Here is a 16,281-nt window from a genome sequence, read left to right as displayed (position 1 = left end):
GACAGACAAGACAGACAGGACAGACGGACAGGACAGACAGGACAGACAGGACAGACAGGACTGACAGGACAGACAGGACAGACAGGACAGACAGGACAGACAGGACAGACGGACAGGACAGACAGGACAGACGGACAGGACAGACAGGACTGACAGGACTGACAGGACAGACAGGACAGACAGCACAGACAGGACAGACGGACAGGACAGACAAAACAGACGGACAAGACAGACAGGACTGACAGGACAGACAGGGAGACAGAACGACAGACAGGACAGACAAAACAGACAGGACAGAAAGGACAAACAGGACAGACGGACAGGACAGACAGGACAGACGGACAGGACAGACAGGACTGACAGGACTGACAGGACAGACAGACAGGAAAAAAGAAAGACAGGACAGACAGGACAGACAGGACGGACAGGACAGACAAACAGGACAGACAAGACAGACAGGACAGACGGACAGGACAGACAGGAAGAGAGACAGGACAGACAGGACAGACAGACAGGGAGACAGAAGGGACAGACAGGACAGACGGAAAGGACAGACAGGACAGACGGACAGGACAGACAGGACAGACAGGACTGACAGGACAGACAGACAGGAAAAAAAAAGACAGGACAGACAGGACAGACAAGACAGACAGGACAGACAGGACAGACGAACAGGACAGACAGGACAGACGAACAGGACAGACAGGACTGACAGGACAAACAGGACTGACAGGACAGACAGGACTGACAGGACAGACAGACAGGACAGACAGGACAGACAGGACAGACAGGACTGACAGGACAGACAGACAGACAGGAAAAAAAAAACAGGACAGACAGGACAGACAAGACAGACAGGACAGACGAACAGGACAGACAGGACAGACGGACAGGACAGACAGGACTGACAGGACAGAGAGGACTGACAGGACAGACAAGACAGACAGGACAGACGGACAGGACAGACAGGAAGAGAGACAGGACAGACAGGACAGACAGACAGGGAGAAAGAAAGACAGACAGGACAGACAAGACAGACAGGACAGACAAGAGAGACAGGACAGACGGACAGGACAGACAGGACAGACAGGACAGACAGGACAGACAGGACTGATACGACAGACAGACAGGGAAAAAGAAAGACAGGACAGACAGGACAGACAAGACAGACAGGACAGACAGGACAGACGGACAGGACAGACAGGACAGACGGACAGGACAGACAGGACAGACGGACAGGACAGACAGGACTAACAGGACAGACAGGACTGACAGGACAGACAGACAGGACAGACAAGACAGACAGGACAGACGGACAGGACAGACAGGAAGAGAGACAGGACAGACAGGACAGACAGACAGGGAGAAAGAAAGACAGACAGGACAGACAAGACAGACAGGACAGACAAGACAGACAGGACAGACAGGACAGACAGGACTGACAGGACAGACAGACAGGGAAAAAGAAAGACAGGACAGACAGGACAGACAAGACACACAGTACAGACAGGACAGACAGGACAGACAGGACAGACAGGACAGACGGACAGGACAGACAGGACAGACGGACAGGACAGACAGGACTGACAGGACAGACAGGACTGACAGGACAGACAGGACTGACAGAACAGACAGGACTGACAGAACAGACGGACAGGAAAGACAAGACAGACAGGACAGACAGGACAGACAGGAAGAGAGACAGGACAGACAGGACAGACAGGACAGACGGACAGGACAGACAGGACAGACAGACAGGACAGACAGGACTGACAGGACAGACAGGAAAGACAAGACAGACAGGACGGACAGGACAGACGGACAGGACAGACAAGACAGACAGGACAGACGGACAGGACAGACAGGAAGAGAGACAGGACAGACAGACAGGGAGACAGAAAGACAGACAGGACAGACAAAACAGACAGGACAGACAGGACAGACGGACAGGACAGACAGGACAGACAGGACTGACAGGACAGATAGACAGGAAAAAAGAAAGACAGGACAGACAGGACAGACAAGACAGACAGGACAGACAGGACAGACAGGACAGACAGGAAGAGAGACAGGACAGACACTCAGGGAGAAAGAAAGACAGACAGGACAGACAAGACAGACAGGACAGACAAGACAGACAGGACAGACGGACAGGACAGACAGGACAGACAGGACTGACAGGACAGACAGACAGGGAAAAAGAAAGACAGGACAGACAGGACAGACAAGACAGACAGGACAGACAGGACAGACGGACAGGACAGACAGGACAGACAGGACAGACAGGACAGACAGGACTGACAGGACAGACAGGACTGACAGGACAGACAGGACTGACAGGACAGACAGACAGGACAGACAAGACAGACAGGACAGACGGACAGGACAGACAGGAAGAGAGACAGGACAGACAGGACAGACAGACAGGGAGAAAGAAAGACAGACAGGACAGACAAGACAGACAGGACAGACAAGACAGACACGACAGACGGACAGGACAGACAGGACAGACAGGACAGACAGGACTGACAGGACAGACAGGACTGACAGGACAGACAGGACTGACAGGACAGACAGGACAGACGGACAGGACAGACAGGAAGAGAGACAGGACAGACAGGACAGACAGACAAGGAGAAAGAAAGACAGACAGGACAGACAAGACAGACAGGACAGACAAGACAGACAGGACAGACGGACAGGACAGACAGGACAGACAGGACAGACAGGACTGACAGGACAGACAGACAGGGAAAAAGAAAGACAGGACAGACAGGACAGACAAGACACACAGGACAGACAGGACAGACAGGACAGACAGGACAGACGGACAGGACAGACAGGACAGACGGACAGGACAGACAGGACTGACAGGACTGACAGGACAGACAGGACAGACAGCACAGACAGGACAGACGGACAGGACAGACAAAACAGACGGACAAGACAGACAGGACTGACAGGACAGACAGGGAGACAGAAAGACAGACAGGACAGACAAAACAGACAGGACAGACAGGACAAACAGGACAGACGGACAGGACAGACAGGACAGACGGACAGGACAGACAGGACTGACAGGACTGACAGGACTGACAGGACAGATAGACAGGAAAAAAGAAAGACAGGACAGACAAGACAGACAGGACAGACAAACAGGACAGACAAGACAGACAGGACAGACGGACAGGACAGACAGGAAGAGAGACAGGACAGACAGGACAGACAGACAGGGAGACAGCAGGGACAGACAGGACAGACGGACAGGACAGACAGGACAGACAGGACAGACAGGACTGACAGGACAGACAGACAGGAAAAAAAAAGACAGGACAGACAGGACAGACAGGACAGACAGGACAGACAGGACAGACGAACAGGACAGACAGGACAGACGGACAGGACAGACAGGACTGACAGGACAGACGGGACTGACAGGACAGACAGACAGGACTGACAGGACAGACAGACAGGACAGACAAGACAGACAGGACAGACGGACAGGACAGACAGGACAGACAGGACTGACAGGACAGACAGACAGGGAAAAAGAAAGACTGGACAGACAGGACAGACAAGACAGACAGGACAGACAGGACAGACAGGACTGACAGGACAGACAGGACAGACGAACAGGACAGAGAGGACAGACGGACAGGACAGACAGGAAAAGAAAGACAGGACAGACAGGACAGACAAGACAGACAGGACAGACGGACAGGACAGACAGGACAGACGGACAGGACAGACAGGACAGACGGACAGGACAGACAGGACTGACAGGACAGACAGACAGGACAGACAAGACAGACAGGACTGACAGGACAGACAGGAAGAGAGACAGGACAGACAGGACAGACAGACAGGGAGAAAGAAAGACAGACAGGACAGACAAGACAGACAGGACAGACAGGACAGACAGGACAGACAGGACTGACAGGACTGACAGGACAGACAGACAGGGAAAAAGAAAGACAGGACAGACAGGACAGACAAAACACACAGGACAGACAGGACAGACAGGACAGACAGGACAGACAGGACAGACGGACAGGACAGACAGGACAGACGGACAGGACAGACAGGACTGACAGGACTGACAGGACAGACAGGACTGACAGGACAGACAGGACTGACAGAACAGACAGGACTGACAGAACAGACGGACAGGAAAGACAAGACAGACAGGACAGACAGGACAGACAGGAAGAGAGACAGGACAGACAGGACAGACAGGACAGACGGACAGGACAGACAGGACAGACAGACAGGACAGACAGGACTGACAGGACAGACAGGAAAGACAAGACAGACAGGACGGACAGGACAGACGGACAGGACAGACAAGACAGACAGGACAGACGGACAGGACAGACAGGAAGAGAGACAGGACAGACAGACAGGGAGACAGAAAGACAGACAGGACAGACAAAACAGACAGGACAGACAGGACAGACGGACAGGACAGACAGGACAGACAGGACTGACAGGACAGACAGACAGGAAAAAAGAAAGACAGGACAGACAGGACAGACAAGACAGACAGGACAGACAAGACAGACAGGACAGACAGGAAGAGAGACAGGACAGACAGACAGGGAGAAAGAAAGACAGACAGGACAGACAAGACAGACAGGACAGACAGGACAGACAGGACAGACGGACAGGACAGACAGGACAGACAGGACAGACAGGACTGACAGGACAGACAGACAGGAAAAAAGAAAGACAGGACAGACAGGACAGACAAGACAGACAGGACAGACGGACAGGACAGACAGGACAGACAGGACAGACAGGACAGACAGGACAGACGGACAGGACAGACAGGACTGACAGGACAGACAGGACTGACAGGACAGACAGACAGGACAGACAAGACAGACAGGACAGACGGACAGGACAGACAGGAAGAGAGACAGGACAGACAGGACAGACAGACAGGGAGAAAGAAAGACAGACAGACGGACAGGACAGACAGGACTGACAGGACTGACAGGACAGACAGGACAGACAGCACAGACAGGACAGACGGATAGGACAGACAAAACAGACGGACAAGACAGACAGGACTGACAGGACAGACAGGAAGAGAGACAGGACAGACAGGACAGACAGACAGGGAGAAAGAAAGACAGACAGGACAGACAAGACAGACAGGACAGACAGGACAGACAGGACAGACAGGACTGACAGGACTGACAGGACAGACAGACAGGGAAAAAGAAAGACAGGACAGACAGGACAGACAAAACACACAGGACAGACAGGACAGACAGGACAGACAGGACAGACAGGACAGACGGACAGGACAGACAGGACAGACGGACAGGACAGACAGGACAGACAGGACTGACAGGACAGACAGGACTGACAGGACAGACAGGACTGACAGAACAGACAGGACTGACAGAACAGACGGACAGGAAAGACAAGACAGACAGGACAGACAGGACAGACAGGAAGAGAGACAGGACAGACAGGACAGACAGGACAGACGGACAGGACAGACAGGACAGACAGACAGGACAGACAGGACTGACAGGACAGACAGGAAAGACAAGACAGACAGGACGGACAGGACAGACGGACAGGACAGACAAGACAGACAGGACAGACGGACAGGACAGACAGGAAGAGAGACAGGACAGACAGACAGGGAGACAGAAAGACAGACAGGACAGACAAAACAGACAGGACAGACAGGACAGACGGACAGGACAGACAGGACAGACAGGACTGACAGGACAGACAGGAAGGAAAAAAGAAAGACAGGACAGACAGGACAGACAAGACAGACAGGACAGACAAGACAGACAGGACAGACAGGAAGAGAGACAGGACAGACAGACAGGGAGAAAGAAAGACAGACAGGACAGACAAGACAGACAGGACAGACAAGACAGACAGGACAGACGGACAGGACAGACAGGACAGACAGGACAGACAGGACTGACAGGACAGACAGACAGGGAAAAAGAAAGACAGGACAGACAGGACAGACAAGACAGACAGGACAGACGGACAGGACAGACAGGACAGACAGGACAGACAGGACAGACGGACAGGACAGACAGGACTGACAGGACAGACAGGACTGACAGGACAGACAGACAGGACAGACAAGACAGACAGGACAGACGGACAGGACAGACAGGAAGAGAGACAGGACAGACAGGACAGACAGACAGGGAGAAAGAAAGACAGACAGGACAGACAAGACAGACAGGACAGACAAGACAGACAGGACAGACGGACAGGACAGACAGGACAGACAGGACAGACAGGACTGACAGGACAGACAGGACTGACAGGACAGACAGGACTGACAGGACAGACAGGACAGACGGACAGGACAGACAGGAAGAGAGACAGGACAGACAGGACAGACAGACAAGGAGAAAGAAAGACAGACAGGACAGACAAGACAGACAGGACAGACAAGACAGACAGGACAGACGGACAGGACAGACAGGACAGACAGGACAGACAGGACTGACAGGACAGACAGACAGGGAAAAAGAAAGACAGGACAGACAGGACAGACAATACACACAGGACAGACAGGACAGACAGGACAGACAGGACAGACGGACAGGACAGACAGGACAGACGGACAGGACAGACAGGACTGACAGGACTGACAGGACAGACAGGACAGACAGCACAGACAGGACAGACGGACAGGACAGACAAAACAGACGGACAAGACAGACAGGACTGACAGGACAGACAGGGAGACAGAACGACAGACAAGACAGACAAAACAGACAGGACAGACAGGACAAACAGGACAGACGGACAGGACAGACAGGACAGACGGACAGGACAGACAGGACTGACAGGACTGACAGGACTGACAGGACAGACAGACAGGAAAAAAGAAAGACAGGACAGACAAGACAGACAGGACAGACAAACAGGACAGACAAGACAGACAGGACAGACGGACAGGACAGACAGGAAGAGAGACAGGACAAACAGGACAGACAGACAGGGAGACAGCAGGGACAGACAGGACAGACGGACAGGACAGACAGGACAGACAGGACAGACAGGACTGACAGGACAGACAGACAGGAAAAAAAAAGACAGGACAGACAGGACAGACAAGACAGACAGGACAGACAGGACAGACGAACAGGACAGACAGGACAGACGGACAGGACAGACAGGACTGACAGGACAGACAGGACTGACAGGACAGACAGGACAGACAGGACTGACAGGACAGACAGGACTGACAGGACAGACAGACAGGACAGACAAGACAGACAGGACAGACGGACAGGACAGACAGGACAGACAGGACAGACAGGACTGACAGGACAGACAGACAGGGAAAAAGAAAGACAGGACAGACAGGACAGACAAGACAGACAGGACAGACAGGACAGACGGACAGGACAGACAGGACAGACGGACAGGACAGACAGGACAGACGGACAGGACAGACAGGACTGACAGGACAGACAGGACTGACAGGACAGACAGGACTGACAGGACAGACAAGACAGACAGGACAGACGGACAGGACAGACAGGAAGAGAGACAGGACAGACAGGACAGACAGACAGGGAGAAAGAAAGACAGACAGGACAGACAAGACAGACAGGACAGACAGGACAGACAGGACAGACAGGACTGACAGGACTGACAGGACAGACAGACAGGGAAAAAGAAAGACAGGACAGACAGGACAGACAGGACAGACAAAACACACAGGACAGACAGGACAGACAGGACAGACAGGACAGACAGGACTGACAGGACTGACAGGACAGACAGGACTGACAGGACAGACAGGATTGACAGAACAGACGGACAGGAAAGACAAGACAGACAGGACAGACGGACAGGACAGACAGGACAGACGGACAGACGGACAGGACAGACAGGACTGGCAGGACAGACAGGTGAAGACAAGACAGACAGGACGGACAGGACAGACGGACAGGACAGACAAGACAGACAGGACAGACGGACAGGACAGACAGGAAGAGAGACAGGACAGACAGACAGGGAGACAGAAAGACAGACAGGACAGACAAGACAGACAGGACAGACAGGACAGACAGGACAGACAGGACAGACAGGACAGACAGGACTGACAGGACAGACAGACAGGAAAAAAGAAAGACAGGACAGACAGGACAGACAAGACAGACAGGACAGACAGGACAGACAGGACAGACAGGACTGACAGGACAGACAGGACTGACAGGACAGACAGACAGGAAAAAAGAAAGACAGGACAGACAAGACAGACAGGACGGACAGGACAGACAAGACAGACAGGACAGACAGGACAGACAGGACAGACGGACAGGACAGACAGGACTGACAGGACAGACAGGACTGACAGGACAGACGGGACTGACAGGACAGACAGGACTGACAGGACAGACAGACAGGAAAAAAGAAAGACAGGACAGACAGGACAGACAAGACAGACAGGACGGACAGGACAGACGGACAGGACAGACAAGACAGACAGGACAGACAGGACAGACAAGACAGACAGGACAGACGGACAGGACAGACAGGAAGAGAGAAAGGACAGACAGGACAGACAGACAGGGAGACAGAAAGACAGACAGGACAGACAAGACAGACAGGACAGACAGGACAGACGGACAGGACAGACAGGACAGACAGGACAGACAGGAAGAGAGACAGACAGGACAGACAGACAGGAAAAAACAAAGACAGACAGGACAGACAGGACAGACAGACAGGAAAAAAGACAAACAGGACAGACAGGAAGAAAGACAGGACAGACAGGAAGAGAGACAGACAGGACAGACAGGAAAAAAGAAAGACAGACAGGACAGACAGGAAGAAAGACAGGACAGACGAACAGGACAGACAGGACAGACGGACAGGACAGACAGGACAGACAGGACAGACAGGACTGACAGGACAGACAGGACTGACAGGACAGACAGACAGGAAAAAAGAAAGACAGGACAGACAGGACAGACAAGACAGACAGGACAGACGGACAGGACAAACAGGAAGAGAGACAGACAGGACAGACAGACAGACAGGAAAAAACAAAGACAGACAGGACAGACAGGACAGACAGACAGGAAAAAAGACAGACAGGACAGACAGGAAGACAGACAGGACAGACAGGAAGAGAGACAGACAGGACAGACAGGAAAAAAGAAAGACAGACAGGAAGAAAGACAGGACAGACAGGACAGACAGGACTGACAGGACAGACAGGACAGACAGGACTGACAGGACAGACAGGACAGACAGGACTGACAGGACAGACAGACAGGGAGACAGAAAGACAGACAGGACAGAGAAGACAGACAGGACAGACAGGACAGACAGGACAGACGGACAGGACAGACAGGACAGACAGGACAGACAGGACAGACGGACAGGACAGACAGGACAGACGGACAGGACAGAAAGACAGGACAAACAGGTTAAAACAAAGAAACAGTCTAAAACAAGACACTACATACAGGACAAGAAAAATACACAGGAATACAAGACGAGGACGAAGGGGACAAGGAGACAAGACAATAACAGTACAAACAAAAGACATAAGACAAAACAGGACAAGGACATTGGTCTCACATGGGCAGGGATGACCACTCCCCTGGGGTACTAAAGAACTTGCTACCCTGCTACCCATCCCTACAAGACAAGACAGCTGGGTTATGCAGAGAGAACAAGACAGACCAGAAAGGCAAATCCTACCCTAACAAGCCCGTAAAGACAGGACTTGGGTCTCACATATGGACATGAACTGTGACCCTGCTACCCCATCCCTTCATGGCAAGATAAATGTGATTGTACAGGTAAAAAACCAAATATAAAAAAGAGCCACAAAATACAACTTGGAAATGAGAGAATACGACCCTCAAAGACAACAGACACGAATAAGAGGAAGCATTAAGAAATGACAAACGTGAACTGACCACTCACCCGTTTCCCCCAGAAAGGCAAAGAACGACTGCTTTCAGACTCCTTGTGGTGCAACGGAATTCATTCTTGAACTGTTTACTGCATCGTTCAAAGTCCTGGTACAATTCTCTGATGTCTTTGGTTTCCTGGCTGGTGGAGAAGTCAGTAGAATGCAACTTCAAATCTGCCCGAAACGGGTTTTGAGGATTCCATTCGGTGAAACTGAAAGTGAAATATTGAGACTTGATGATGGGCAGATTCACAGCAATGTGGAAGTTGTGTTTAGTTACATAATCTGCAGGAACTGGGACTAACGGTTTTTACAGACAGATATAGAGGGAAGTGCAGAATTCCCAATTCTAATTTCAGACCTCATTTCCCCCATTTTTTTCCAATATTCTCATCGGAAAAAACATTGCATTCTGGTGACTTTGCTTTCTCAGCAGTTGCGTACAAATTGAAGTCTATCGTGGGAAGTCTGGAAAATTTCTGAGAATTGAAAGGAGTTCAATAGTATGGACGCCAGTAATTATTCCCTGCATTGAATAATTGCCCATCAAAAGCAACTGATGTGAAGTTAGTTACTCGTTCCTCGTCTGACGTTCGACATTCAACGTTGAACAAGTAACTGTTCCATATTAGAACGTTGAATAAGTAACCGTTTGAGTATGGTGCGCCAAAGGGACAAAAAAGAAACGCACCGCGAACGTCCACTTCCATTCACATGTACGCAAATAACATTGTACGTGCCTTTTCACAAAAATGTACGTGTATAAACAAACAACTCTCTCCCTCAAAGGGAACCTTGGGAGTAGGGTTCTTCGGGGCCAACGGGTAACCGGTCAAAGAAGCCTGAGGTGTAGCCGATTGTATGTTTTGTTTTGGCACTGTAAATATTAGAAGAGAAATACAGGTTAATGTTATGTTCTCCCTGTTTTCACCCAACTCAACCCAACTCAAAAGAAATCAGTCAGACGCCCCAGCCATCAACGTTCTTTTTTGGGTGCCTTTCTTTACACTTTAGCGACCCCTTTGCCTGCATTTCAACCGGGCAAAGGCAGTTTTCCATGGTCAAAAGGGCTTTGAAGAAAGTCGTGTCTCTTCACTGGACTTTTTCGCTTGCAAACCAGAGTAGACGGGTGAATGCCTCACACTGCACTGAATTTCTCAAACCAAATTAAAATATCCCAACCCCATGCCCCGCCTGGAGATTACATTGAATACGATGTCATCCGTCTCTTCAATTGGGAGAGACTCCTTCCAACCCGGTGCGTGGGGTTCTTTGGCGTCAAAGAAGCCCTGAAATGAAGGCGCAGGGTTTTTACCCCAGTGGAATTATAAAAGCAAAATTAGAGGGTAATTATAAATAAACTTCCTTTTTTCATCCTACATGTGCTTTCCGAAATAAAAAAAATACACATCAATCTCACGTTCAACTGTAAAGTTGTTTTGATGAAAGTGTTTCCCTGGACTTAAGCGACCGTGCTGCCGACATTTCATCTAGGGAAATTGCACATTTCGACTGTGAAAATGGGATGGACAACGTTTTGCCTCATTGGAGGATTTCCTTGTCTGGAAACTAGAGTGGAAAAAATAATGAATTACGCGAAACTTTTCTAAAATCGATGTAAAATACCTCATCCCCATGCCCCGCCCAGAGATTACAATGAATGTGATTTCATTGGTCTCTTCAATTGGGAGAGACTCCTTCCAACACGGGGCGTGGGGTTCTTTGGGGTCAAACAAGCCCTGGAATGAAGGCGCAGGGTTGTTTAATACTTCAGTGGACTTATTAGGGCCAAAACAGAGGTCATTAATGCAAACTTCCTGTTTTTGATCAAAGTCTTTCCCTGGACCTTCAGCTACCCCGTTGCCTACATTTCAACCATAGCAATTGCGGATTTTGACAGTGAAAAAGGGTCTGATAAACGTTTTGTTGCGTAGGAGGACTTCTTAGTCTGGAAACCAAAATGGAGAAAAGAATGAAGTACAGCAAACATTTCTAAAAACGATATAAAATAGCTCAACCCCATGCCCCGCCCAGGGATTACATTGAATACGATGTCATCTGTCTCTTCAATCGGGAGAGACTCCTTCCAACCCGGGGTGTGGGGTTCTTCGGCGTCAAACAACCCCTGAAATGAAGGCGCAGTACCCCAGTGGAATTATAAAAGCAAAATTATAGGGTATTTATAAGTAAACTTCCTGTTTTCATCGAACTACTTTCCGAAATCGAAAAAATACACATCAATCTCACGTCCAGCTCTAAACTTCTTTTGATCAAAGTGTTTCCCTGGACTGAAGCGACCCCGTTGCCTACATTTCAACCATGGCAATTGCGGATTTCCACTGTGAAAAAGGCATTGACAAACGTTTTGTCGCGTAGGAATATTTCTCTGGAAACCAAAATGGAGAAAAGAATGAAGTACAGCAAACATTTCTAAGATCGATATAAAATAGCTCAACCCCATGCCCCGCCCAGGGATTACATTGAATATGATGTCATCCGTCTCTTCAATCGGGAGAGACTCCTTCCAAACTGGGGCATGGGGTTCTTCGATGTCGAACAATCCCTGAAATGAAGGATTTGTCGTTTAATAGATAGAAGTAGAGGTTAATACTAAAAACGTCCTTTTTTCATGAAACTATTTCACAGAATCGAAAACACACCAATCCCAAGACTGAGTATACTTTTTTACTGTGCTTATCTGCACATTAGTGACCCCGTTGCGTCCATTTCAACCAGGGTAAACCTAAGGCAGACATTCCCATAGTGAAAACAGCTGTGACGGAAGTCTTGTCTCGTCGGTGGACTTCTCCGCTTGGAAACTACAAGTACACAGTCCAGCGGCCAAGACCAAAATAATGGCAGAATATTTCACTTTGTGGAGAAATTGTGAAACTTGGCACACATGCAGGGGACCCCTATAGGATCATTTTTCCATAGGACCCAACTCTAAAATGCCCCCCGGTGGCCGCCATTGTTAATATCGTTATTTGGAACATCTGGTGTTGGCCAGATTGATTTGCAAGATGGCGGCAAGCCTTATATAAAATGCAACATTTCATATTTGTTTATTTTATGATAAATTAATCCACTTATTAATACATGTATCAACTTGTATATTTATGAAGTTCCAGTATCTTGTATGAAGGATGAGGCGTCAAGGACAAATTGGATATGTTGGTATTTTTTTGTATATATTAATTAGACTCCCGTAGGTTTCCAGTGCTGCCACCTTAAGCTTGTTCCACGTTTCAGTTAAGACAAAATAATTTCATTCTTATTTCAATAATGCATAAAGGACAAGTTCAAGACCTACATGCAGACATGTTCAGCTTACATGTAACTAATAATGCATGATATTTGGCAGGTACATGTAAAGTGATGTTAAAAGCCTAAAGAAGTCATTCACATGATAGCTTAATGAATATGGAGCGCAAAGTGCACAGATAGCTAACTCGAGGTGCAGCTCAGACAGACAGATCAAAAACTGGTATCAGGCTATTTGGGCTCTTCCACAAGGTGTGGCGTGGTGTAATAGGGCAATATTATGTCTGAGTCCTCTCTTACTGCTTGATATAATATCATCGTGAGCACATAGGTGCTTGTGCGAGCTCTACCTCTCATCACCGCTCTCGAAGCTATGACGGGAGGAAGAGCTCGCAGAGCTCAGGATTGCAAGTTGTTTTTTATATATTTTAGGTGTTGAAACAAACTGATGATGTCCAAGTCTTTCAAGTTAGTCCCTTCTACGTCAACGGACGGTGCATCGGAAGGAGCAGAAAAACCTGACTTCAACTGGAGTATCTGTGTCCTTTGCCAAAGTGAAACACAAAATTCCATTGTCGTGCCAGGGAGGGGAAAGCGGTTTGCCAAAGGAATGAGATATTGTACATTGGCCCGAGAACTAAGTGACGCTAGAGATGCTGGCTTCAACCCACTCAAAATTGATTTTGATAGACTTGATGATGGACTTGGCATTGAACAAACACTTCGTGCACGTGAAGCTTGCTGGCATAAATTGTGTAGAAATGAATACAGTCAGCTGAAGTTCCATAGGTGGAGAAAACGTAGTGCTCCCTGTGACGATACGCCTGAAGCCTCTCCTCGCAAAACTCATCAGAGAATGAGTGCAGGTCAGAGTAAAACAGGCAAAAATAACATGTGCCTGTTCTGCGATGGTACTGATGGTGACCTCCATAATGCGTCAACGTTTGCAATTGACAATACAGTGCGACAATATGCAATTAAACTAAAGGACACAAATTTGCTCAGAAAACTTGCTGGTGGTGATCTGGTAGCGATAGAAGCAGAGTATCACAAAGCCTGTATGACTAAACTGTTTCACAATGCAAGGAATCTAGAGAAATGCCGTGATGAAACAGACATTTCATCATTTGATGGTATAGCATTGGCAGAACTTATAGCTCACATTAATGAAGCCAGTAGTTTGGAAGACACAGCTCCTGTCTTCCGTCTAGCTGACCTCACTGAGACGTATCGCCAACGTCTGGTTGATCTTGGGATGGCTCCTGAGATTCAAGTCAATCAAAGGCGTTTAAAGGAGAGACTCCTTCTGAACTGTCCACATCTGACTGCAACAAGGCATGGTCGTGAAGTCATATTTGTAGTTGACCGCAACATTGGAGATGCGGTTATTAGAGCCTGCAACACGGATTCGGATTTCATGTGCTTGGCAAAAGCAGCAACAATAGTTCGCAGACAAATTTTTAAAAACTATTACACGTTCAACGCAAAATTAAGTCGGGATGAGCAAATGAAATCTGTGCCCAGCGTGTTGCTTGCCTTCGTTAGTATGCTACTTGAAGGACCTAACATTAAAGACCAAATAGATCGGACAAGGCTCCAGCGAAATGCTGGATTAACACTTGCTCAGTTACTTGTCTTCAACAGTGTTAAGCACGCCAGTCTCAAGAGTTGTACTGTTAGACACAACAGATCACGGGAAAACCCTCTGCCAATTTATGTTGGCCTAAAGATGCATTCAGAGACCAGGAAGCGTGAACTTGTGGATCGGTTGCATACATTGGGGCTCAGCATTTCGTATGACCGCTTGCTGAGGATGTCTTCTGGTGTAGCAAACCGTCTTTGCACACAGTATGAAGAGGACGGTGTGGTCTGCCCACCGCAGCTTCTGAAGGGTGTATTCACCACAGGTCAAGCTGATAATATAGATCACAACCCAAGTTCAGTTTCGGCAAAAGATTCCTTTCACGGGACTGCTCATTCGCTTTGTCAGCATCCAGACGGAACTGATTCTGGCCAAACACGCTCGGATGCGTCTCTGTTTCAGGAAGAATCTAGTCGGACCAAGCATGTTCAACCGCTGCCAACACAGTACACTAGCACAAGCTCTTCATAATGATGCGTATGTTCCTGTATACTATGGTCCTGTTAGGCCACCTATAGATGAACCGTAGATACTGAAGGAGGACCGTAAGCTGGAGTATATGTGGCTGGAACACCGGATGAAGCTCTGCCTAAAGGAGACCCTGTGTGACACTGGTAATGCGTCTTGGGCAGCATTCCATACGTCACAGAAAGAGGAACCCCCAGCTACAAAGACGAATGTGTCGTTGCCATAGCGAAGCAGATCCAATGGCGGTTTCCCAACTTGTATGGCGAGGACAAGTATGTCATTATGCTAGGGGGATTGCATACAGAGATCGCTGCTTTCAGGACGATCGGAGATATTCTTGACGGAAGTGGATGGACAGACGCTCTGACTGCAGGCACCTGTGAAGGATTCCTTCACGCATCACGTGACCAAAACCCACAGGGCCCATCAGGTTACAGCTGCAGCTTTGTATCAGTTACAGCAGAAAGCCTACTTGAACTCCAAGGAGATGGAACAGAATGACAGTGGTCAGACCGAAGCAGATAGATTGACACAGTGGTGTGCTGAGAGATCAGAAATGTACCCACAGTTTTATTTTTGGCAGACAGTCTTAGATTTTGAACGGACTATTTTCCAGTTTGTGAGGTCCTTGCGAGTGTCCGATTTTGGCTTGTACATTGCATCGCAAGCCGAGTTAGTACCCTGGTTCTTCGCATTGGACCATCCAAATTATGCACGCTGGTTACCGGTTCATGTGAGAGATATGTCAACCTTGGAGGAGAGGTGTCCAGATGTCTTTTGCGAGTTCAAACGCGGGGCATTTACTGCCAAGACAAGCAGACCGTTCTCTGCCATTTCATTGGACCAGGCACACGAACAGATTAATGCCCTGGTTCAGGGTGACGGTGGAGCTGTTGGCCTAACTGAAAACCCTGGAGCACTTCGGAGATGGATAGTGGCTGGGCCCAAAATAGCGAGGCTAGTTGAAGAG

The 16,281-nt window shown here is 49.0% G+C and overlaps 1 protein-coding gene across 2 annotated transcripts in view; it reads right to left on the bottom strand.

Annotated features, from left to right (window-relative positions):
• The window catches only part of LOC147795582 (uncharacterized), a 32,892-nt gene that overhangs the window by 12,458 nt on the left and 4,153 nt on the right, over window positions 1-16,281 (bottom strand). For both annotated transcript variants that reach the window (XR_015423743.1, XM_087131637.1), the window contains exon 2: window positions 9,949-10,149. Coding sequence is in view for 1 of the 2 variants with exons in the window: in XM_087131637.1 (XP_086987763.1) it covers window positions 9,949-10,149 (201 nt within the window). In the remaining variant the exon portion in view is untranslated. The remainder of the gene's footprint in view (window positions 1-9,948; window positions 10,150-16,281) is intronic.

Source organism: Acanthaster planci, unplaced genomic scaffold (genome assembly GCF_054643075.1).
Source record: "Acanthaster planci isolate LZ-2023a unplaced genomic scaffold, COTS_SCS Contig4, whole genome shotgun sequence".
In the NCBI taxonomy this organism is placed as follows: Eukaryota; Metazoa; Echinodermata; class Asteroidea; order Valvatida; family Acanthasteridae; genus Acanthaster; species Acanthaster planci.
Note: the sequence above shows the minus strand (reverse complement) of the source record. Positions and strands in the feature narration are given on the sequence as shown.